The sequence below is a fragment of the Nanorana parkeri genome, unplaced genomic scaffold (assembly GCF_000935625.1).
Source record: "Nanorana parkeri isolate BGI_ZX_2015 unplaced genomic scaffold, ASM93562v1 scaffold820, whole genome shotgun sequence".
In the NCBI taxonomy this organism is placed as follows: Eukaryota; Metazoa; Chordata; class Amphibia; order Anura; family Dicroglossidae; genus Nanorana; species Nanorana parkeri.
Window position 1 is genome coordinate 152,053 of NW_017307088.1, and position 25,854 is coordinate 177,906.

Sequence of the window (25,854 nt, forward strand, 5' to 3'; positions counted from 1 at the left end):
ACTGGGGATTAGCTAAAAAGGCACCAGTAATCATCTTCTTTCACACAGGATCTCTCTCCCTTAGCCCTGGTTCACACCTAGGAGTTTTTGAGCAGTTTGAAAATGCGCTTTTAACTGCCCAACACAAGAAATTCCAGGATTTTCAATGGCCCTAGTTCACACCTGAGCAGGAAAATGCCAAACGCCAGAAAAGATACAGGAGCTTCTTTGGCAGTTAAAAGCGCTTTTCCTCCCTATAGAATTCATTGGAAATGCCCAAAAACAGAAGCATGTTGTACATTTTTGTGCGCGTTTTTGCATGTCTATACGCACGTTCTTCCATTACCCACAATGGTTTATGAGCTGCCAATCAAAACACGCATCTTCATGTACGCATGTTAAAACGTGCATACAAATGTGCCCAACGCGCAAATATATGCATGCTGCCAACGTGCAAAAACGGTGCAGCCTAGGTGTGAACCAGGGCTTAAACTTTGTACCGAGCCATCTGATAATGAGACACTGCAATGAGTCAATAAATTAGGTGTAAATTTCACCTTTGCACTATTAAACGTTACACAAGCTTTTTTATAACAAGCAGTCAAAAGAGAAAAGTAGCAAAGAGTGCCACCTGGTGGCTGCATAAAATTCATATGTAAATAAAGTGACATTAAAGTAAAAAAAATGTTTCCCTCCCCACAATGTTAAGTAAAACACTTACCTTAAATGATGTCTCTTAATCCAATCTTCTTTCCTGTCCTTTTCAGCCTTCTCTCCAGCGGTGTGGCGGCTCTCCAATCCAGCACTGACTCCTCTGTCCTTGCTGGCACTTCCTGTCCCATGGTGTCTGCATGCGGGTGCACTCGTCCATAGACTTACCTTGCGTCTCTCCTTGTCTCCCGGACGAAAATCCAAACTGCGCATGCGCCCGCCCCAAGCTGCTTTGCGGCCGCCTGAGCAGTTTAGGATTTGCGGACGAGAGCGCGCGGCGAAGACAGCGGTAAGTCTAAACCGCTTTTACAGCGTTTTATAAAAAATACTTTTTGCATACATCTACTGCTTGCTAACAGTAGATATATGCAAAAAAAACGGAGGGTTTAGAAACCTTTTAATGACGTGACTAAAAAATAAACAGTACATTTAAACAATTTTATTTTTTAACCCCGACCATTAAAAAAGAAAAAAAAAAAAAAGGGACAGAAAATGATTATAAAACCACTATACATTCTCTTTAGTAATTACAGGGGATACACATTTACTGGTGTTCTCCGTCACACGAGGCATACACTAACTACACTTTTTTTTCTGACATGTTTTGTTATATATTTCAAAATTAATAAACATTATCTTAACAAAAGAAAATGAGTGCTGTAATTAGAGGAACCTGGAAGAAATATGTGTGGCTGCCACTGCTGACCTTTTGAAAATGCTAGTTAGATCAGTTCATTGCAGTTTCCAGATTGGCTTCTATGGGCTGCAGCACTGTGCACATCAATGTTCTAAACACTGCCCACTGAATAAGCCCACTATAGTTAGTAGATTACACCATGATCAAAGCTGCCTAACCAAAAGGAAATCTGTTGGGTAGTAAGTTACAGAACCTATCAGCTGTACATGTCCATTGTATATTACAAGGGGGAAGGGGGAGATACTTGCTGCACAACTGCTATACACTCACTCTACAAGTCTATTCTGCCCAGTATATGAAATGACCAGAAATATATATTACCTGAGTACTAGCACTTGGTCGTAGAGGGGAGCTACCGCCACTGGCATCCTGAACCTCTGTTCTACTTGAGAGAACCCCAAAACACTGAGATACCTCCTGATAGCAAATTTTCCTACAAGGAAAAGAAATCATCATTAGTGCAATTTTACCATTACATGTGACAATATTAATGGGTCAGTCTCTTCCTCACACATACCTGGGAGATTCAAAGAGTGGCACAGTTCTGATGTGCAGTTTCTGGATTTCATCTATCGTCCCAATGGTTAGAGTGCTGTTATTAGCTAGAGCCAAACTGTAAAGAATACAAAGTAACAAAATACAGAATTAGACTTAATGGTGATTTACATTCCAGGAATCCACCACAGCACTTTTGTAGGAGTGTTGATAAGGAGGGTGAGCCCCCCCCCCAAAAAAATAATGTATAAAATGTTACGAGACAGCTTAACATGTATGTACAACCAAAATATATTTTATAGTTTGGATAGCAGTGACGTGTAGTGCCTTCTGTGCTGGTTGAGGCATTCCCCAGCCACCCAAGCTCCGCCCGGCCCCACCAAAGCCCCACCTCCAGCTCGGTAACCAAGCTGTGTGGAGAAGAGGAAGGTAGGAGACAGAGAGGAGCCTCCGTGTCCCTCACTTGCTCGTCACTGGTGAGGCATCGAGATCGATGTCCTCACTGGGTTTTTTTTTCCTTTTTTTTTTTGATTGGACAGCTTAGACCAATGGCGCTTTGCCATTGGTCCAAGCCATCCAGCGAGCTCACACCTCTAACACAGAGTAGAGGCTGTGACAGCTCTTGCCTCACTAGTTAGGTTACACAAGCAGTGTGGAAGCCTGCTGCTGTGTAACCTAACTACCTGTCAAAAGCCAGATGCAGCACTGCCTGTAATTAACAGGCAGCGCTCCGTCCATGACAGGTTACATGGCGGGAGAATTTCCCTGCTGTGCAACCTGTAACAAGCCGATCTGAATGGAGAAGAAGCTGACACCTTTTTTCTTCATAATACTCGGTGAGGCTCTGCCTCACCTGACCGCACGTCCCTGTTGGATAGAGTAAGGAAGCCTTAAACCCCTGACCGTTTATTTTTTGCTGTCTGTGAACCACGGACGGAATTTCTCTTCATTTTCTGTGTTCGAGATGCAACAGAAAGTTAGTGAAAATCTCCCAAAGTTAGGATTCCCCTCAGACAGCTCTAAAATTTTGGATTTCCACTCACCAGTATGAATAGAATGGTGAATCGCCCCAATGGGGACACAGACCGCAAAAGAAGAAAAATAAATACATTTGATATGGGCCAAACCCTTCCAAAACTTTAAGAAAAAAAAAAAAGGTTTGCTTAGACATACGCCACCATTTTTACAAAGTCTAAGTCATATGAACCAACATACCCCAATTCTGAATGCATGCTACCAGGGTATCATGGCTGCTACCATCACAAACTGTTTATGTAACATTAGGTTTACGTTTTATGTAACATTACATTGTAGGCATGTGCTATCGTACTAACAGAAAATAATTACCTATCAGGGTAGCCCTCCGAGTTCAAGGGACACATATAGTTAACTTCTTTCAAGTTAACATTAGAGAAAACAAGTTTATGGTTGCTACTGTAGATGACAGTTGGCCGATCAGAACAAGCAAACACGTTTGTTGTGGACAGAGATCGGAAAGTCCTTAGGACTGTGGGCTGTGTTCCCAATGTCACCTTTTTTCTGTCACTCAAAAGACCTGGAATAAAGATCGTGAAATTAGGCCACATGCATGCTACAGACACATTTACTAATAAAGATATCTTCTATAGTGTAAGCAATGATCCTTGTAGAAGCCAGAGGAAATCTAAGATCTTAAGAGCTAGAGCTGCAACCAAGGAATTGATTAATTGATAATCAATAGAGAATAGTTGTCAACTATTATCGATTAGTTGGCTGGATCCCAAAGCTCTATCCTCCACGCTGGGAGGATAACACAGCAAGCAGTGGGCGGGTGCAATATCCAACCTGCTATTGCAATTTGAAATGGCCAATAACAGGCTGCCTATTGCACCAGCCCACTACCTCCTGGTTTTACATTCAGCTGCCGTCTGCGGATGCCATCATTCCCTGGCTGTAGCTATTCAAGCACCATGTGCTTACAACACAATTATAAAAATAAAATAAAAAAGATTAAAAAAAGGTGGCAAGGAAGTCATTTTCGGTTTCGGACTGCCAAATTCTGCTGCGGGAGGTGCGTTGCAGTGCCATTAATTTCAATGGCATCCCAAACGTGCCTCCCACCCACAGTGTCATTGCCTGCACTGGAACGTACGGTACTTCAATGCCATGCTTTCCAGGCAGTGCAATTGCAAAAAATTGTGCATGCAGTTTTATTCTAAAGTAAACTTTATCTTTGTAACACTGCATTTGTGTATTTTAAAATCAAGGAAACTTGCTTTTTTATACATCTTTTATTTAGGGATGTTTTATAACACCACTGTCTCATTCTTACATTAACATTACAGCAACACAAGAACCCTCTGCTTACCTGACTCTGTGTTTAGGCTGAAATAGAACAGAGCACCATCTCCCAGTGCACACAGCAAGTAGTGACTATTCTCAAAAGAAGTCATAAGGATGGATCTTGGAATAATCTCTACAAAAACAGAGCATACAAAAATGTTTAAACTTTATTTCTTTTACACAGAGTACAACACAATGGAGTGAAAGACCATTGCCTCAGTCCACTAAGCTATAGGGATCATTACTTGCCTAATTAGTTTCAGCAACAAGAACACAATTGTTCTAATTTAAATCTATAAGAATAGCAGTGGAAAAAAATTTATGTTTTATTTCTTAGTGAATTGAGGTGATTGACAACAATATTTAATCTATACGAAGGTCAAATTGTCTTACCGCCCCCCAGCATCTCCTTGTGCAACAACTGAAAGTCTGGCAGACTGAGGATTCGGGCAGAGATGTCAGTCCAGAGGCCAATAGCACAAAGTGAGGACAATGTGTCACTACCAGTCAGTGGGGTCACATCTAAACAGGCAACTTCATGTTCCATTTCAGTGCAGCTGTGGGGGTAAACAAGTGTTATGAAAATGCACCAATATAATATGAAGGAATGGAAAGAGTGTGGTAGGGTGATAAAAAAGAAGCCTAAGGGGGAAGTGATTCATAGAAGGAGAAAGATATTTTTCTGGCACACCTCATCTGTCTAAGCTCTCCAGGGTGAATTTCCAGGTAATATAGGACTCTTCCCACAGCAAGTAGAACTTGACGGCTGTTGCAAGAACAGACACTGACTTTACGACCCTGGGGCTCCTTCCACTCGCTTACCAGGCTTTGTGGATCTTGAGATACCAGCCGTACTGATGCTGATGTTATCTGTAGAAGTGTAAACGGACGTTATGACAAGCACAAGCTGACCCACAAACAAAGGTTTATAAAAACATAAAAGAAAAAAAATATAATGATAATAAATATATAGATACCCCTACCTGAATGAGCTGCTGATGTGTCACATTGCCACAGAAAAATGTTTGTTGATCATCAACAAAACCAGCAAGATCTGTCTCTTCCACCTCTTCTCCAGACAAGGTCAAAACTCTGCAACAAAGGCACAGTTTAGTCTTGCAATAGAGAGTATGGGCCTAGGGAGAACAATTCTCAATTCACAACTCACCTTGTCTGTCCCACAAAAGACAGGACCAACGTATCGTCTGTTTCACGATTGGCAGCAACTCTGAGAGGCCACAGACCTGATGCAGGGAGCAAAAAAAACTATTATACTGAGATTGTACAGCTAAGTGAAAGGTAAACTCAAACACAATAAATAAAAATCTGTACAAAATGAATACACCCTTTCAACAATTCTGTGTACCAAAAGCCCTAGTCTAAACTCTGTTGCTGGCTATGAGGTCCATCAGTACCTTTGATCCCTGGTAGGTCGATGCTGGCATGCTCATGAATGCCAATGCCATTTCTGATGATTCGCAGTGAACCTTCTTTGAACGCACCAGAGCAGGTAACAAGCTGTAAATAAAAAGACAGTGACTAAGTCTTAAACCCAGACATCAAAAGAGAGACATAGAGAATTAGAATGCACAACCTCACCTGTCCTTGTCCCTGTCTTTCAAGATCCACTACACACATGTCCACAATTGGGCCCAGGTTAGTGAAAGTCTCCATTGCCACAACATAGGAGCCCTGCTCATTACTGTCTGCAGTTAGCTAGAGAAAAGACAATATTAAACATTGACTGAAAATAATTATAAAGCGTTTTGCAGGTAAAGCAGTTTACAAATATCTATTTTGGATTGAGCCTTCTGAAGACCTAGCTAACATACAAATACAAAAGAAAAAGATAACAGTTCTGCTCCCAGACAACAGATCAGCTTTCATACATTCAGGTTAATCAATGCACAGCTGACAGATCTCCCAATGAAATCATAAAGGTGGTTTTATTACTGCCAAGACTAGAATACAATTAACAGAATAATTTTGGATAATGACCATTTTCCTCACCTCCCAATAGTATTCTAGTACAACAAAAACAATGTACAGCGCTCTCGGGTGGAATTAGAAGTGGTGTGGTGTGCAGCCCTAAAAACCAGGAGGAGGCACCTGTAATTGATACAACTAAAAAACACAAAAGGGCGCAATAACCTGAGTGTATGTGTGTGCTCACGATAGGCTGGCCAGCTCCGCAAAAGGCAAAAAGTGTCACTTACATTAGTGTCCAAGGACTGGAGGGAAGGAGGCCTAGTATTCTAGTTACTGGGAGACGAGGAAAACTGTCATAATCCACAATTATTCATCAAATTATTAAAACTAAGCCAGCCATTTATGAGGAACCAAAACTTGGCAACATTCATATCTGAGCAATAAAACAGGTGTCAGGGAAGGAATGGCTCCACTGTGATACTGGAGTGGGTAGTCCCAACAAGAACATCAGCAGTTAAAAGCAAGTTAGTAAACAGGTGGGCGTTGGTCCCTTCACACAATGATAATCAATATGAACTCAGGAAACCAGGGCAAATAGAATAAAGGAGATGCCTGAAGAAGTCTTTAACCTCTTCAGGACCGCCCACCGTCAAAATACATCCTGCTCCTGAAGCTGTGTTCTCTGTATCATTTTAAACAGCCGGTGATGCCTGTTTAGATTCAAGCGATCCGGCAGCTGTATCACTTTTACAGTGCGGCCGAATGTGTGCCCCCCCCCTCCAACGACTACCCCGGGTTACGCTGTCCCCTGTTCGTGCCCGGCACAGCGGGTCTTCCCTCACCAATCGAAGGGAGATCAGCAATCTTCTAGCCGTTGATCTCTTCTCCGATCTCTAGACCCGAAAGTGATGTGTATTACGTCACTTCCATTGTCACTGTGCACATTCTCCGGCTCCTAGAGCCAGGAGAAGAAGCTGGTGAAGCAGATCGCTGCTTCATCAGCTTCTTTATGGTCCCTAGGTGACATTAGGGGTCTGAAACACCCCTGATGTCTCCATAAAGAGGACCTGTCACATTATTTTTGCTATTACATAGGAGACTAAGCAATAGCCTTAAGTGTCAAAATATTTTTAAAAAAAGGTTAAAGTAACATAAAACATTTTTTTTTAAAGTCCCCCCTGCCCCCACTAACGCAAACAAGCGTCAGGCGAGCCTACGTACAAAAACCAAAATTGCACCACGCATATTACATATCACCCCGCACGTCGGAGTGAGAGCAATATTTCTGCAGCCATTAATCACTGCTTACACTAAACTGATGAGCAGTAAAAGCTTTCAAAGCGTTCGCCTATGAGAAATTTTGGGTATTGTACTTTTTGCGGTTTCACGGGCGCACACAATTTTAGGAATTCACGCTTGGTATAAAATTTACCCAACGTGACCCCATCTTTTATATTTTACAAAAAAATTGGGTATTATTTTTCTGTGCACTAAATTTCATTTTAGTGAATTTCATCCTAAAAATACTGGTTTGATAAACATTTGAGCAAATACCGTGCGACATAAAAAAATTGCAACTACCATTTTTTTTTAAATTCTACAGGGCCTCTGCTTTCAGAAAATATATAACTGTTTAGGGGTCTGAAGCTGTTTTCTAGCCAAAATTTGTGCAGATAATAAAAAAAAATTTGCTCTGGACAGCAAATCGTTAAAAGAAAAAAAAAATCTTTCTTTGATAAAAACCTGACACAAAGACAGCTTTTTTTTCATCACAAGATGTAAGACACACTGGGGGGATTTATCAAAACTGGAGCAGACAAAATCTGGAGCAGCTTTGCATGGCAACCAATCAGCTTCTCTTTTCAGTTTGCTCATTTTATGCTTGAAAATTAGAGAGAGACGCTGATTGGTTGCTGTGCTCCAGATATTGTCTGTTCCAGTTTTTAAAAATCCTCCCACTGTCTTACAGAGGCTCATAGTGAGCATGGAAGTGGGGAACACAGTCTAACCATTCATACTTAGACAAAGCCTTCATGGACACCAATGAAACGACTATGATGGAGTATGAGCCGCATGCACAACATACGCATACCTTAACTAGCTGTGAGTCTCCAAGGCGAGAGCCCACAAACACTACTCCATTATCCAGGTAAGTAAGACATTCAGCAATGGAGGTCTGCAAAAGGAGAAGTAAAATGTGATCACATATAAACAACTTATTAGGACAACACACACTTATTACAAAACTAAGATTCCCTCACCTCTCCAAGGAGCTCCACTCGTAAGTCCTTTAAAGTGACACTTCCATCCATCTGCTCCTCCTTCTCTAGCAGCAACATGAACAGACGACCTTCCATGTCCCCAAGAAGATATCGTGAGCCATTCACGTCAACGCGATTATGGCACACAATGGTGCTTTGCTGAAAAGGACAAATCATTAAGTATCATTAAGTGACATAACCAAAAATCCTCCCAGTCCAAATCTTTATATGGTATCACTTGTGCCAGAAAATAAGACCTACCCTGAAAAATAAGACCTAGTACTATTTTTGGGAATTGCTAAAATATAAGACCTACCCCAAAAATAACCTAGTTGTGACCATTCCCACGGTCGGTGGTGGCATAAGGGGAAACTTGAAGAGCCGCTGGAGAGGCAGGAGAGAATCAGCGGTGCCAACTAAACCAGCGCTAGAGGAATCGAGGCAGCACTGGAGGGAGCAGAGCCGGATAAGCCGATGCCTCCTCTATAGTGCCGGCTGCTGTCACTGGCAGAGTTATACCAAATGCTCTCCGCCTGTGAGGAATCGATAGTAAAAAGTCCGCTTCGCTCATTCTGGCCAGCGATTGGTTAGCAAATTGCTCTTGGAAAGGTACGGCACCCCTGATTGCCCTGATCACCCTATTTGTGTACATGAATACATGTAGACTTTTCTACATGAATAAGTGTGGATTGTTGTACATTAAAAAAAAATAAAAAATAAGACCTACCCCGAAAAAAAACGTAGTATTGCAGTGTGCAATGATACCTTTCTTATCGGACTAACATAGTATATAAAAGACAAGCTTTTGAGAGTGAACCTCTCTTCAGGTTATTGCTTCTGACCTGAAGAAGAGAGGTTCACTCTCGAAAGCTTGTCTTTTATATACTATGTTAGTCCAATAAAAAAGGTATCATTGCACACTGCAATAGTGCATTTTTGTCTTTTTTGACATCTTGTCTACTGGACTAATATGGCTTACCCATTTATATTGCAATATATATATATATTGCAATATATATGTATATATATATACACACACACACACACACACAAAAAAACTACTGCTCTGAAACAATAAACCATAGATAGGCCCAAACCCAGACAACGGTACAAAAAAATCCTAGTCACCTTAATAATAGGTGGTGCGATTGCCAAATATTTTTCTCCATTGTGGTAGGTTATGGATTCCTGTCCAATGATAATGGCACCTCCGAAGGGCTCTGGAACTAAAACATATACATGTGTAAGTCATCTCAAGAATACGCTGCTTCTATAGTTTCAGAATGATCTTACTGTTAAAACATTATTAAACAAACAATCTAAATGATTTGATAAAAAGTACATTTCTCCCATCTATAATCTCACAGAATCCCTATTTTATTAAATGTTACCCATGCTTTATCCCCGCAGTTTCAGCAGCGGTAAGAGAGACACATACGATATACATGTGCTAATACATAAAGAACCCCTGTGGCCTGTGACACGTTTGTGTACAACCCCAATTCCAGAATACAATGATCTGCAAATCTCAAACCCATATATTATTCACAATAGAAAATATAGCAAATGTTTGAACTGAGAAAATTGACCATTGTAGGAAAAAAAATAATTGATGGCCGCAACACGTCTCCAAAAAGTTGGGGCAGGGCCACGTTTGCCATGGTGTAGCATCCCCTCTTCTTTTAACAACACTCTGTAAATGTCTGGGAACTGAGTTTAGGGAGAGGAATGCTGCCCCATTCTTGCCTGATATAGTATTCTAACTACTCAAGAGTGCTGGGTCTTTGTCGTATTTTTCATTTCAAGATGTGCCAAATATTTTCAGTTGGTGAAAGGTCTGGACTGAAGGCAGGTCAGTTAAGCACCCGGACTCTTCTACTATGTAGCCATGCCGTTGGCATAGATGTAGTATGCCGTTTAGCACTGCCCTGCTGAAATATTAAAGGCCTTCCCTGAAAAAGACGCCTGGATATATCTTTCAGCATTGATGGTGCCTTTCCAGATGTGAAAGCTGCCCATTCCATACACACTAATGCACCCCCCATACCATCAGAGATGCAGGCTTTTGAACTGATTGCTAATAACAAGCCGGAAGGTCCCTCTCCTCTTTAGTCTGGAGGATACAGCGCCCAGGGTTGCCAAGAAGAATGTCAAATTTCGATTCGTCTGCCCACAGAAAAGTTTTTTTTTTTTTTAAATGGTACATTTTCTCAGTTGGATATTTTTTCTATTGTAAAAAAAAATATGGTTTATGAGATTTGCAGATCATTGCATTCTGTTTTTATGTAGATTTGACAAAACATCCCAACTTTTTTGGAATTGGGGTTGTAGATGGTCTGGGTGTGAATAGGATAGGAAAGGATTTCATAATCTATATGGCCAAAGGTATGTGGACACCTGACTTTCACACCAATACTAGAAAACCAAACATATGTGGTCCATTAAAGTTTAGGATTATAAAGTTGGTGAATGTAACCCCTTTGTTTTCCTCTATAGCAGCCACATCAGAAAGATAGGTTTTGAAACTTGCCACTATTGTCCCTCAGAGCTATAAGAAGCAGCTGGATGATTCACCCCGTAAGCAGAAAAATGTGAAATATCAATTTTAGCATTTAACATAGACCATTCAATATAAATACAGTAAACTCCCCATTATCCGGCATTCAAGCAACCAGCACTCTCAAGCAACCGGGATAAAAGGAGAGGGGGGAAACGAGGACATTTTTTTTATGGTTGCTTGATAAACAGGTGCAAACTATTACATTTTGTTAACTTCTTTTAGTCGATAAGGAAATTCTAGGTTTACATCTTTCTGCCGGCTGTGGGTAGATTCCACAGTCGGCAGCTAAATGTAAACAATGGGGAGCAATATCCAGCCTGCTATTGGCAATTTCAAATTGCAATAGCCAATAGCAGGCTGGCTATTGCACCCGCCCAATGAGCAGGGGAGTGGACCTGAGAAAATAGGTGCTGCAGGCGGGTTGCTTGAGATTGACTATTTACTCTCAAGCTAACGGAAACTACAGTTATCCGGCATCTACTGATCTCCATGGATGCCAGATATATCTCTGAGTTTACTGTAATAGGGTACAATAAAAGACTAATTAAGTCTCATATGTCCCTATAGTACTGTGCATTTTAAGATTTGTGATTTTTGCTTGGAAATGCCCTAATGTGCACTTTTTTCAATGAAAATATTGCTTCTTGCATCATTCTCCATTGCTCCAAGCTGCAGCCACACCACTCATCACAAGTATCCTCACAGAGAGATTTATTGCGGAGAAGGGTGTATCAGGGTGTTACTGAGTGCCAATTACTGCCTTATGCTGTCATCGTTGCTGTGCTGACTAATGGCAGCAGAACAGCTCCTGCTGCAAAGTCTCCTGATTGGGGGGCAACTTTTTCATATTCTCTACATAAATCTCCATTCATGAGGAGTATAAGGCTGGGCACACACCTTACAACCATCGCAAGACTTTTGTCTTGCGATGGTTGTAAGGTACTTAAAAAAACGTACGATCTGCCCATCTTGGACAGGCAGATCGTACTTGCAATGATCGCAAGCCGTGCCCCCCCCCGAGGGGCGGGCTTCCGATGACCGCAATGCCGAACGGGCAGTGTGCGCTTGTGCACACCGGCCCGTCCGGCTTTTATCGTACGAACATGCTACACACCCGCCGAACATCGTACGATGCTCGGCGGGTTTTCGAACATGTTCGTAAGTTAAAAGTCGTGCGACCTTATAGTAGAGGTCGCACGGCTTCCCGCGATTATCGTACGATTATCTCAAGGTGTGTGGGGACCTTAAGACTTTGGGAAGCTTCAGCAAGAGGATTGCAGGGGGTTCTCATATAGGATAATTAAAAAGTCTAGACCAAGTTGATATGGTTTCTGGCTACCAGGTGCAATGTGGATATTTGATACAGACCTTGGTGAGATAAAAGCATCAGCAGGAAATGTCATGAGAAAATATGGCTTCAAAAACATTAAACACACTTTGAAAAGGTTTTTAAATGTTAATCTAAAAAAAAATTATAAAGTATACAAGTCTTCTAAAAATTAGACGGAGTTGATTCCAACAGAAGTTGCCGAATGTCATTTTCATCACAGGAATAAAGTTACCTGCAATCACCATAGATGCCTCAGCCTCGACATTCTCCTGCTTCCACGGACCTTTGCTAAACTCCTTTTCTCTGAGGGAGACCTCATAAGTCTTGACGTGACGGCCCTGTGGGTCTTGGTACACAAAGCAGATGGTGGGCGCTTGACAACTATAGAGGAACTTGACATCAATAACATGAAGCTCCTCTAATCGGATGTTGAAAGCCTTCAACTCTTTATTATCTCTCTCCAAAGGGATAACCTTAAATAAACCATCATAAAGGCGCAGACCAATCATTCGGCAATCAGGGTCAATGATGCCAATGATCCCCGTTTCAGATGGACGGCCGATGCGATCCTACAAACAGAAAACCATATGAAATAAATAACAAGTGGAATTTTGTCAATGACAAGTCCATGTTCAGCTTTCAATAGTACCTGAACGTTGCCGTGTGCCCGGGTGATGATGTCAATGCTGTCACCAGTTTGTTTATATTCAAGGATGCAGGCATTGTACTTGGCTGTCAATACAAAGAGGAGGTCCTTACTTTCTCCCTGAACAAAAAGCAGAAAAAATTATTAGCAACAGTTCAAATTAGGTAGGGTTGCACAGATACCAAGTACAGTACTCGGTACAAGTACGAGTACATGCACCGATACTTTTGAGCTCCAAGACTAGACTAGAGAAAAATTAAAAAAATTAGAAGGCAGCTGTCATTTGTAAGGAGCACACGGAGCTCCTGGGATTTGTGCATCTCTGTTTTCATGTACAATTTTGTTTTTATAAATACAAATAAAAGGGATGCACAGATACCAGTTTTGCGAGTACGAGTACTAGTACTTGCAGAGTACTTACACATTTTTTTTGTCATGTGACAGTTTTTCTAAAACAATACAGACTAATGATTTCAGGACAGTGGTGGAGCGCCAAAGCCAGGTCCCAGCTGCAACCGCTGGACCCTGATAGTTCTCAGGAAAATGCCAAGTATCTGCACTGGTACTCGAAAAGTATCTGTGCATACCTAAATTAAGGAGAACAGATCTATTGAACACAATAATTCAGTATAATAGAATGCTTATAGCCAATGTGAATTCTTGGTTTCAACTCATTTGGCCCTGCTATTCTATGAATGCACACTGATTTTTTTTTTTTTAATACTATTAAATTTAATGGCCAGCCCAAAAATGTTTTTAAAGTTTTGGATATAGTAGAAGGGTTAGAACCTCTGTCAGATTCTTACTGCTACCATGGCCTCATTCAGAGATTTTCTCTCACTGCCTGCACTGCTGTTTACCAAACAAGAAGTGAGATTTAAAGCACCACTCCAAGCAGGAAACAAATACTCTGGCAGTGGGATTCCCCAACATTGCAAGGGTTAGATGCTTGTGAAATCTAGAATTAGAGGAATAAGGTGTAATTGTCCTGCATTGTACAAAAGTGCGGCGAGGCACCACCCACAACCTGAAGCGCCAAAGAAGAAAGGAGCGTCCCAGAGCGAGGCATAAGGTAATTAGTTCAGCTTATTTCTCTACCCCCAGACTTAACGAGCATTTAACAGTTGCAGTGCATTTAACAGTAATAGACAGAAATAAAAGCATTGCGGTGGATTTATCAGAAATGGAGCAGACAAAATCTGGGGCAGATTTGCACTGCAACCAGCCAGCTTCGTGGTCTCATTTTCAAATCTTACCTGAGCAAACTGAAGAGAGATAGCGATTGGTTGAAATGGGCAACTGCTCCAGTTTTGATAAATTCCCCCCACCGTTGGTAGAGTAGGAGAAGGCTACATCTAGAGCTGCAGCTAACGATTATTTTCAAAATCGATTAGTTAGCCGATTATTAAGTTCGATTAATCGGTTAATCGGATAAAAAATACATTTTAAAAAATGGCTCCAGTGATGGGACTTCTAGTTTGTATTGAATACATCCCCTGTCAGCTTTAATTTGTTGTCTGTGTCCATGTGGCAGATTTTCCTTTGCTTACTGGTTGGTAAAAATTTGGTCCCAAGGATACAAGGCGAGGGGAAAAAAATCTCTGAAAATTTTGTCTGAACATACAACAGCAAAAATATGGATACGGATGTGAATCTCAGATGTCAACAAGAGAAGTACCAAACAAAATCAAAAGAGAAACGGAAGACTCATTCTAACCTCCTTCTGAAAGTGCTAACTGCTTGGCTGTATAAGGCCCCGTTCAAACCGGGGCGGTTCGGCCGTGTGGATCCGCCAACATGAACGATCCCATACATTGCTATGGGGACCGTTCATGTGACCGCGTGGCTCAGCACGATCCAAACCGCCCCCCGCCCAAATTGCTCCCCGACCCTTTTTTGCAGCGCTGATCAGTGCGGTTTCCATACAGCTTTCAATGGAACCGCACTGATCACGCGTTTCTGGGCATTTTGTATTGCGTTTCAGCGCTGAAACGCAATAAAAAAAACTCCCAAAACCTCCCTTTTAAATTCAGCTCGGAAACCGCGCTGATCCGCAGCCGCCCTGGTGCGAATGGGCTTTGAAGCCTCAATCCTTTGAGTCTCTAATCTCGAAAAAGCAGGCAGCAAGAAGTCAGAGTACAGTCAGAACCCCTGATTCACTTACATGTAATAGGTCAGCCTTCATATATCCTCAATGTACTTATACTTTTAAATCCTGTTAAAATATCCAACACTTTCCAAATATAGTAGAGTAACATGTTTCTGTTAGGCATCAGAAAGTCAGAAATGGAATAAATAAGGTTACCTTGGGTCTGAAAAGCTCCATGACAGCAATCTTGCCATACATTCCGACCTCCTTCACAGGTCGCAGCCCCTCTGGTGTTACCACATAAATCTCCAGTCGTGTGTTCTTTGCGATCAAAAGATTCAGGTCATCTTCAGAAGTGAAATGACCTGCAATATTGATTTCAAAATAAATGTATGGAGTGCACATGCAATAAAAAAAAAAAATCTTAATCACAGTGACAGCGGCCAGTTCAAATTTAATTTCAGGAGCAGGTAGGAAACCACAGTCCCCACTGACAGCTTGCCCACCTCAAAGGAGGAAAAAGCCAAACAAGTGACATAAAGATGTTGGCTATATAAAACAGACTACAACCATATCTCTTCTGTCCATAACAGAAAATAAAATCCAATGCCAAACTAGCAGGTATGAGCAACACAACTCTTCGACTAATTTGTTGAAGCAGACATTTACCCATCTTTAAAATAACACACCACCTTTAGAAATGTTTAGTAATGACAATCTACACACACATACTTCTAGATAATTGCCGGCTTTGTTTTCTTTGCATACCCTATTTCTCTTTTCTTCCCCAGTCTTCTGACAGTGGCCATGTTTACCAATGGCAGATTACTAGCTCTCCTATTACTTCCTGGATTTCTAGCACATATGACAAGAGATGCGATTAGGTCATGTGACCATGCACATCATCTCAGGGGAGGAAAATGCCTTTCCCTGAGATGAGATTTGCATTGCTTTGGTAAACTGAAGTCATTTTGCACTTTCAAAGCAGGAAGTGAATGCGCTGCAAGTGTAAGTATTTCACAATCACAGCATTTTACACCTGACCTGTCTTAGTTATTAATAATCATCATACACAGAGGGATGCATTGGTAGAATTTGATTTTTGAGTGTAAAGGTCCGCTTTAAGGAACAGCAACAATACTGGCAGGCTTCACACGGTGCAAATGCATTAAGCCTAACCAAAAAGAATAAAGACAGCCAGGGAAATGCCTGTGCTGAGCTAGATATAGGCTGGTCATTATTATTTATATTCCTTTATATGTAAAGGCATTTTTCTTTAGTTTTGGGTAGAGTGGGTAAGAGTTAAGACTCCAGTCAGGTTATTTAAAGCAGTTTGTATTACTGCTGTGGGGATTCACCCTATTTGTACAGGTGACCTTTGTTACCAAGACAGAAAGTGATGAGAAATCCAAAAGTTTTGTGTTGACACCAGGACATGAAGAGAGGGGCAATCCTCCTATGGGCACACCTGATCCTATGAAAATTCTCTAATTTGGGAAATCTGTTTCCTTTATACAGATTACCTTTCTTTTCCTGCTGCATCTTTAGGTTAAATCTCCCCAGTGACACACAGGTTGCAAAAAATAAAATGAAAAAGGTTTGATCCCCAACTCAATAAAAAAAAAAAAAAGTTTTGCTTTTACATACACTTTGATCTCACAGACAGCAATAAAACATTGAGGAAAAAAAATATTTGCCTTTAGACACAATTTAAAAGAAACCTGTACTGAGGGAAATATACAAGCTGCTTTGGCATCAACACTTTCTGAGTCACTAGAACAAGTATGTGGGAAGAAGTTCCAACACTAAACCTGTTCTACGTCTCTTGACAAAGTGCAGAAGTACTTTTCTAAAACAAAAAGAAAAAAGTATAGCAGTCAAACACAGCCATGCAACTAGCATTTCCAGAAAGTTAGGTCACCAATGGCAGTTTCTATAGTTCCCTCAGTACAGGTCATCTGTGATGCATTGTGTTACTCCGTGCACAGTAATTTGTGCAATGCCACACGTAAAGGTGGCCATACACTGTACAACCATCGCAAGAACTTAGTCTTGCGATGGTTGTAAAGTACTTAAAAAAACGTACGATCTGCCCATCTTGGACAGGCAGATCGTACTTGCGATCCCTCAAGGGGGCGGGCTTGCGATGACTGCAATGAGGGGCGGGCTTGCGAGGACGGCAAACGGGCAGTGTGCGCACACCGGCCCGTTCGTCAGTTGTCGAACAAGCATGCCACTCACTCGCCGAGAATCGTACGATTCCCGGCGGGTTTTCTAGCCTGCTTGTTCGATGGAAGACGTGCGACCGTACAGTAGAAACGGTCGCACGCCTTCCATACACTGTACGTATCTCGTACGATCGCGGGATTTCCCGCGATTCTCGTACGAGAATCGTACAGTGTATGGGCACCTTAAACCTGAATTGCGTTGAGGCAGCCCATTAATTAATTATGCCACAAAAATGACAAGCCCCCTCTTTTTGTCATGCCCTGCATCTGAGCACACATATGGTTCCTGTGAGATAGCGAAACCGGATGCTGAAAGGACCAAAAAGCACTGACACTTCTAGTAGAATGTGCCTTGACTGGAAAAGGGGGAACCTCATCTTTCAGTTCATAGGCCTGACAGTTCAAGTAATCCACCTAGCGATAACAGAACACCAGTTTCAAATGGCAGTTTCTGAAGAGCTGACAGAACTAATTAGAGGTCCAAAAGAGTCATTGCCGTGCGTACAGGAGGACAAAGCGAAATAAGCTTTCCAAGTGTGATGGTAGATCTTGCAGGAGGTCGATTTCCTACCTTTCAGAAGCATAGGAATGACAGCGTCTTAAAGAGGCCTCTGTCCTCTACGACCTGGCTCCAACAGCCAGGCTGTCAAAGCCAGGGTCCAAGAAGCAGGAATAGCAGACCTTGGCACAGGAGGTCTGGATGATCTGGACGTGCCCACACAGACTCTGCCAGGAGTTTGACTATGCCCGTGTACCAAGGCCTCTTTGGACAGTTGGGAGCAATAAAGATTACTGCAACGCCTTCTGTCTTGATCTTGCAAATGAGCCAAGTCAAGAGTTTCAGAGGAGGGAAGGCGTAGATCAAGCTGAACTGATTTCACAGAGCCACCAAGGCATCCACTGGGAAGACACAGGGGATTCCTGGTCCTGTCGACAAACTTCTCCAGTTTGCTGTTGATCCTGGACCCCAGGTCTGTATCCGGCTTCCCTCACCTGCAATGAAGGGCTTCAAATATCTCCGGGTGAAGGGACCATTCTCCAATGTACAGACAATGGCGATTAGGGAAGTCTATCTGACAATTTTCCTTGCTTAGAATCTAGACAGCGGACCCAGATGTGCAATTCTGCCCATCGTGAATTTGCTTGTCTTACAATGCCAGAAAGTTAACCTCTAAAGGGGCCACCATTAAATACAGAGCCTTCATGCAAAAGAAAATGGGCCGCAATGTCAGAGCACAGGAGAGGTGAGGTTGGATCTTTTCCAGGGTAAGGAAGGTCCTGGACAGGGCCATGTCCAAGACTAGGCTCAGGTTCTCCAAGCAATGAGAGGGTTCTAGAGTCAACTACCAGAGATTCGAGACCCATTTGAAGCTTTGCAGTGTTTGTACCATCACAACAAACGATGGGCGATAAGGTTCGCTAGGATTACTCTGTAAGGAGAAGCTGGTTCATGTATCCATTATGGGGATCCCTGGAGAACAAAACACAAGTTGCAGTGGCCAGGCTGAATGGAAGGGTAACACTTTGTAGTGTTGCGTGCCTACAGCAGAACGCATATAGCAGTGGTCAGCAGGAAAAACGGGGATGTGCAAATATGCATGCTTTATGTTGAGACATATGGGGTGAGCATATCTTTGTTATTTTAGCACCCAGACACAAACCAGCACTTGAGAACTATGGGGTAAGTGTTTTTCCCCATAGTTCTCTTCAGGGTCACGGGAGGACATATACTACCCTCCTCCCGTGACCCAAAGCTCAGAATAAAGATTAATAAATGTCACCAGCACACCACCAGTATTGTAGTCAAAAGAGTTTGTTTATTGGAACGTCATGTCACCAAAACTAGCGCTTTCGGGGCCACGCAGGGTCCCCTTCATCAGGCTCAGCAACGGGTTTTTCCGGTAAGGAGTGCGACAAGGTATCTTTTTGTTTGTCCCAAAGCTCAGTATATTGCGAACTACAGCTTGCAGTATACTGAGACCGCCACAGCCTGGACGGATCCAGACATTACTGTCGATATTCACTCAGCTGCGTGAGTGATAGCTGGCTCTGCCTATCTAGAGGCAGAGCCAGCTGTGCCCGCCCCCTCCCCCCTCTGTTCCTCCAGTCAGTGCTGGAAGATCAGAGCGGGGAGGGGGGAATCCCTGCTGGGAGCCGTGACCGCCAGTCACGGCTCTCTGCAGGGAGATGATCGAGAAGTGAGCGAGCGACGGTATGTGTTCGCTCACTTACCGATCTATAGAGCCGACGTGTGACAGTTCCATTGTCACACATCGGCTCAAACTATGAGGATGAGTGATTTTCACTCACCTCATAGTTCTCCTTTAAATCTTGCAGTGAAAAAGAAAAAAATATATATAACTCTGTGTCCTGTGATGTGCAATCAAGAAAACACTCAACTTTGCATTGCAGCGAGCTGTGTTGACATGCAGTGACATGCGTTGTCATTTATACACAACACACATGGATGGCATAAACAGAGCACATGGAGATTGTGTTCTACATGTCCATGCATTGAGTAATGACTGTGAACAAACCCTTAATGACATCACAACACCAATTGTACCTTGCGGTAACATACACTTTACCATGCTTTGACACAATGTGCAGCCGGCCACAATGTATGTCCTACTATGTGCGATACTGAAGGGTATTCATTTAAATGATTGTTTACAATTCTTTATACTGAGGTGTATTTGCCGCGCATTTGCTGACATGCCCAGAGCCTTTTTGTGGCGTTTACTGTACACGTCACACCGGCTGCAGTTACTGTAAAAAGTGAACATTACAGTAAGGCCAAATGTGACATTCACCACACTATCCACATGAGTGAATAGTACAGCAAGAACCTCTTTAAAAACCTGCCTTCAATTTTGGCCAAGGTCAGCTAATCTGTATATCCAAGGGAGTATCAAATCACTACCAATGTGAGCTAGTATCAGCCCAGACAATTCAGGCAGTATACCAGACACACATGACACCATCCCTGGTATGTAAGCACATTATACAGCACAGGGTGTACATCCCCTGAATGCACAGGTGACAGCCCTGGTCCCAGAGACTCTCCATGTACCGACCGGAGGGCCACTGACCCCCTCCCGGGCTCACACTGACCTGTCACGCAGGCATTGACCGCAGTGGGCTTCTGAGCGGTCACCACATAGTTGTAAGACATGTTGGAAGCGGGCCGAGCTCCTGTCGCTACAACACACAGAGCGACAGGCGCGAAAACACTCAGCAACAGGCCGTCACCTAGCGGAACCGGAAGAGGAAAGCATAGAGTCGGTAAAGTGCGGCTAGATCGCCCCCCACCCCCCGGGACCATAGAGTGCGGGGCGGAAGAACAGTGAGCGTCCCGGACACCATCGAGAGAAGGTGGCGGACATAGCGAGTGCTTCGGAGGCCATAGAGTACGGGGCGGGATTACAGAGCGGCTTCATGTAGTAGAGGTGTATGGTAGGACAGCTGGGGGTAGAGAAGTCATACGTTAATGGCAGGACAGGTGTGGGTAGAGGAGAAGACCTAGGTGTATGACAGGACAGGTGAGGGTAGAGGAGAAGTCCTAGGTGTATGATAGTACAGGTGAGGGTAGAGGAGAAGTCCTAGGTGTATGATAGTACAGGTGAGGGTACAGAAGTGTTAGGTGTAGGACAGGGGAGGGTACAGAAGTCTTAGGTGTATGACTGTACAGGTGAGGATACAGAAGTCTTAGGTGTATGACAGGACAGGTAAGGGTACAGAAGTGTTAGGTGTATGACAGGTCAGGTGAGGGTACAGAAGTGTTAGGTGTATGACTGTACAGGTGAGGATACAGAAGTCTTAGGTGTATGACAGTACAGGTGAGGGTACAGAAGTCTTAGGTGTATGACAGGACAGGTAAGGGTACAGAAGTCTTAGGTGTATGACAGGACAGGTGAGGGTACAGAAGTGTTAGGTGTATGACAGGACAGGTGAGGGTACAGAAGTGTTAGGGTGAGGGTACAGAAGTGTTAGGTGTATGACAGGACAGGTGAGGGTACAGAAGTGTTAGGTGAATCTCATAACACATACTATATATTTACAAATAGGGGTTAGGGAAAGTGGAACTGTCACTATCTGCTGAAACAAAGCCTAATACTAACAATGCTTTGCTTTCTGCTGGAACCCCTTGCAGCCTCTTTGAGTGAAGATGTGTCCGAACTTTATATATAAAAGCCTTACTTTTTTTTGTTGTTTTGTTTTTTTAGTTTTGCATGAAATGGTTAGAACCTTATCAGGTGTTTTTTTTTTTTTATGCTGGCTGTGTCCTGTTGTGGAAATTGTTTTTTTCCCCCACTTCCTGGCCCAGAGACGCAACAGGAAGTGAAAGGAAATCTTTTTAAAGTGACAGTGGTCATCAAAACAGATGTCCATTTTGGAAGGTTTCACCTGACAACTGTAAAATGTGACTCTCCATTATTTTCTGTCTCAGTGATATTGGTCATCGGGATAAATGGAGATGGTGAATCATCCCAGTGGGGACACAGAGACAGCAATAAAAAAAAAAAAAAAAACTTGCCAGAGGCTCTAACCATTCCACATTATCCAAAGCTAAAAAAAAGTAGTTTTGGCTACAGATAAACCCGTAGTGGTAATGTTGTCAGTGTTGTAACCTTTAACAGCCAGTCAGATTTCGGATTGGTGGCTATGGGTTACTAAACATTCTTTAAAGTCTAACTCCAGTTCGGGCAGAAAATAAAACAATGTAATCCCTGGCCTTAGTAAAAAATAAATAAAAATAAAGCAGCTCCGGCTACAACACTCACTCCATCTCTGACTCTGTCCTCCACAGACTCACTGTCACCAGTCCAGTGCCGCATTTTTCCTACATTATAAGGCACCCAGTGTCATTCAACCCACTTCCTGTGAGCCCAGGGCATTCAGGATTTACCAGTAAAGGAATGTCTATGGAACAAGTGTCCACATTGGAAGTTTTTGCCTCTATTCCTATTCTGGTAGCAACTCATTTTATATATACCGTATTTTGCGGTCCATAAGACGCACCGGACCATAGGACGCAGGGAGGTCCGGCGCGCCTTATGGAGCTCTCGAGACTGTAGCTTCTGTGACAGCTTCTATGACAGAAGCTGTCACAGAAGCTGCAGTTAGTGACCGCTGAGACAGGTGGCGCTGTGATTACAGCGCCACGGTCTCAGTGATCACACAGAGCAGACGAAGAACGTCTATTCTTCGTCTGCTCTATGGTTATCTCGATCGTCGCCGCTGCTCGGTTTTAATACGAGTGATCTCATTAGATCACTCGTATTAAACGAGCAGTGGCTCCTGCTGCTGAACTCGATCGCCGCCGCCGCTGCTCGGCTTTAATACGAGTGATCTCGTTAGATCACTCGTATTAAACGAGCAGTGGCTCCTACTACTCGCTACTACTACTCGGGCGTCGGGATTCGCTCCATAAGACGCAGGCACTTTTTCCCCCTCCTTTTGGGGGGAAAAAAGTGCGTCTTATGGAATTACCACATGCCGAGACTATGGACATGACATGATTTAAGTATCCAGAAAGTGACTCAAACACAGGAGTTACATTTAAAAAATAGTCAAGTACCTGAACTATTAACAAAAATGTATCTTATTTATGTATCACGCGGCTGTAGATCCTCAAAACATCTCTAAATTTGTGCTGAGGGCCGGTTCACACCACAAAGACAGCGTTCCATAGTGTTCGGCCTCTGGAACGCAAGCTGGCCGGCTCCCTGCGGGAGGGGGAGTGATGGTGCATTGAAGTCAATGGCTCCGCATGCTTGTTGATCGCACTGGACCGGAACGCAGGCACTAATGTGCCATGCAGGAGATTGCACTGGGGGCGTGGCTGCGGTGCCATTGACTTCAGTGCACCTGAACGCAAGGAGCCAGCCGGCTTGCATTCCAGTGTGGTCCAGAGGCTGAACGCTCTGGAGCGCAGTCTTTGTGGTATGAACCGGCCACCAGCAGACCAAAGCATATTCTGTCAATTCTTCATCTACAAAATGTATGTCGCAATGTGTAGCGACGTTTCTGAACCATTTCGGTCCCTTCTTCAAGCAGAGTGATGACACTCTCCTTCCTTCTGGAGGGGGGCTAATTTTGTTCCCCATGGTCCCGGTGTGTGTTGTAAAGTAGCCACCACTACAAGCTCACTCCTGTGATGGACTACAATCTCGTATTTAGTTTACTAACGGGAGTGAGCTTGGAACGGTGGCTACCTTACAACACACAGGGACCATGTGGAACAAAAGTAGCCCCCCTCCAGAAGGAAGGAGAGTGTCATCACCAATTCAGAGATGATTGGAGGATCTACAGCCGAGTGATACATAAATAAGATACATTTTTATTAATAGTTAAGGTAACTGAATGCATTTTTTTAAAATATTTAACTCCTGAGTCTAGTGTCACTTTAACAAGCAGTAAAGGAGCTTTATCACAAGCCATCCCTGGCCTCTCTAGCTGCATCTATTATAAAGTAATTTATTCTCAAAAATCAAAACAAAGACTACAGTCAGAATTTCTGTAGGATGTAACTGCATAGAAACATGCGCTGTGTTAGAAGACCAGCGGGCTGCCAAGATCTGTTAAAAAGCGGTGATTTCAGCATTGAGAGTTTTGAAAATGAATTTCTCCATGAAGCCTACAGCTACAAAGGTGAAGAAGGGCTTGTTTTAAAATGCCTTTACTGCTTGTTAGAAAAATTGAGATCTTTTACAGGCTTATTCACAAAAGTGTGAAGAGTTTGGAGAAGGCAGGAGAAGTGAACAATCTAGGACAACATAGCTGAACTGGAAAATTAGGTGAATTGGAGAATTTTTCCAAATCACCTATTTTGTCCTAGATTGTGCACTTCTCCTGCCTTCTCCAAACTCTTCACCCTTTTGTGAATAACCCCCTTAGTGTTTATAGACTGGGCACAGGTTCACCTCAATTTTCTATTTCACTTTAAAGAGTAATTTCACTTTTGTTGAGGAAAAATAATTCAATCCTCTCTTGGTGATCTGTGTACAATACAGGGATTTTATCCAACTTTGTTACAGTTATCTGTTTCTGTTCTGAAGAAAAATCTGTTTGTTGCAGCATGCCCTTTCCAAACTGATCCCTGAATGGGAGGGTCTGGGTTCATATAACCAGCTGGTGGACTTTCTGGGGTTGAATTTATCCAAACAGGGGCAGACAGAATCTGGAGCAGTTGCTCACAGTAACCAATCAGCTTCTCTGTTTAGTTTGTTCAGTTAAGCTTTGAAAATGAAAGAGCGACGCTGATTGGTTGCCATGCACAACTGCTCCAGATTTTGTCTGCTCCAGTTTTGATGAATTCCCCTCACTGTGTTCCAATGAGGAAAGGTGCAGTGTGAAGCATCCCTTCAGTAATAATTAACCCTAAGGGAGTATCTCACCATAAATGAAATTCCTGTTGCAAGGGATGCCAAAAATTATACTTGTATCTTAGTGCAGACTTCTGGGAAAATTAGTCAGCCAATCACAGAATCAGGAAGTGACATTTCTGGGGGTGGTCTATACACCAACTGTGTACAGAAGGCCTCCAGGTCGCCATATTGCATTGATTTTTTTTATTACAGATTTAGAACATTACAGCAGCTACAATTCTATATGGAAAGTTGACTTTTAATAACATTAAATTACAAAATAGTTTGTGTGACAATTATATATGCTAAAGTGGAGTTACCCTCTAAATAGAAAACATTGGTACTTCTATGTGGATTAATATTAATGACTAATGGAAGATCAATAAATGATCCAAATGTCAAAGGTGACAAACTGGAAAAACTGCAGAGAAAGCAATCTGTATTTTCCAGGCGCTCTTACCTGCCCCCAGATTACACATTTTGTATGTATATGAAAACGTACCTAGTTATAAATACATAGGAACTATACAGTCATGTAATCACACTGATCAATGACAGTCTTTTTTTATTATTATTCTTTATTTTAGGATCAAATGGACTCTTAAAGGTTTTGTAACGGACCCAGGATGCATTGTGGCCAGTTGCACAACCCTTGGCACATCTTACTGTCACGTGTCTGTGTTTTCATACTCTGAACCAGGTATAAAGTTCTTCAGCAACTGCTGCTTTACAGGACTTCCCCGTTTTCAATGTGAGCTTTTTATTATTAACTCTGTTCAGTAGGTTTTGTCTACGTCTTTTTGTCTCTTTATGTATAGTCCCCTGCCACTGAGTATTCTGTTCTCAGTGCTCTGTCACTGTGCATTCTGATCTGTCAGTCCCCTGTCACGGAGTATTCTGCTCTCAGTGCTCTGTCACTGTGCATTTTGATCTGTCAGTCCCCTGTCACCAAGTATTCTACTCTCAGTCCTCTGTCACTGTGCATTTTGATCTATCAGTCCCCTGTCACCAAGTATTCTACTCTCAGTCCTCTGTCACTGTGCATTTTGATCTGTCAGTCCCCTGTCACTGAGTATTCTGCTCTCAGTGCTTTGTCAATGTGCATTCTGATCTGTCATTACCCATTCACTGAGTACTCTGCTCTCAGTCCTCTGTCACTGTGCATTCTGATCTGTCAGTCCCCTGTCACTGAGTATTCTGCTCTCAGTCCTCTGTCACTGTGCATTCTGATCTGTCA

At 42.8% G+C, this 25,854-nt stretch overlaps 1 protein-coding gene across 1 annotated transcript in view; it reads right to left on the reverse strand.

The window, feature by feature from the left end:
* Positions 1-20,577, reverse strand: part of DDB1 (damage specific DNA binding protein 1) — a 29,570-nt gene extending 8,993 nt beyond the window's left edge. The window contains exons 1-17 of the mRNA XM_018565184.1: positions 20,362-20,577; positions 15,236-15,384; positions 12,934-13,050; positions 12,517-12,853; positions 9,523-9,620; positions 8,395-8,553; positions 8,226-8,309; positions 5,804-5,920; positions 5,620-5,722; positions 5,373-5,448; positions 5,188-5,296; positions 4,896-5,074; positions 4,598-4,761; positions 4,230-4,337; positions 3,230-3,437; positions 1,905-2,000; positions 1,709-1,820 (exon numbers count right to left, since the gene is read on the reverse strand). Of these exons, the coding sequence (XP_018420686.1) occupies positions 1,709-1,820; positions 1,905-2,000; positions 3,230-3,437; positions 4,230-4,337; positions 4,598-4,761; positions 4,896-5,074; positions 5,188-5,296; positions 5,373-5,448; positions 5,620-5,722; positions 5,804-5,920; positions 8,226-8,309; positions 8,395-8,553; positions 9,523-9,620; positions 12,517-12,853; positions 12,934-13,050; positions 15,236-15,384; positions 20,362-20,572 (2,427 nt within the window). The 5' untranslated portion in view covers positions 20,573-20,577. The remainder of the gene's footprint in view (positions 1-1,708; positions 1,821-1,904; positions 2,001-3,229; positions 3,438-4,229; positions 4,338-4,597; positions 4,762-4,895; positions 5,075-5,187; positions 5,297-5,372; positions 5,449-5,619; positions 5,723-5,803; positions 5,921-8,225; positions 8,310-8,394; positions 8,554-9,522; positions 9,621-12,516; positions 12,854-12,933; positions 13,051-15,235; positions 15,385-20,361) is intronic.
* Between the last annotated feature and the right edge of the window lie 5,277 nt (positions 20,578-25,854).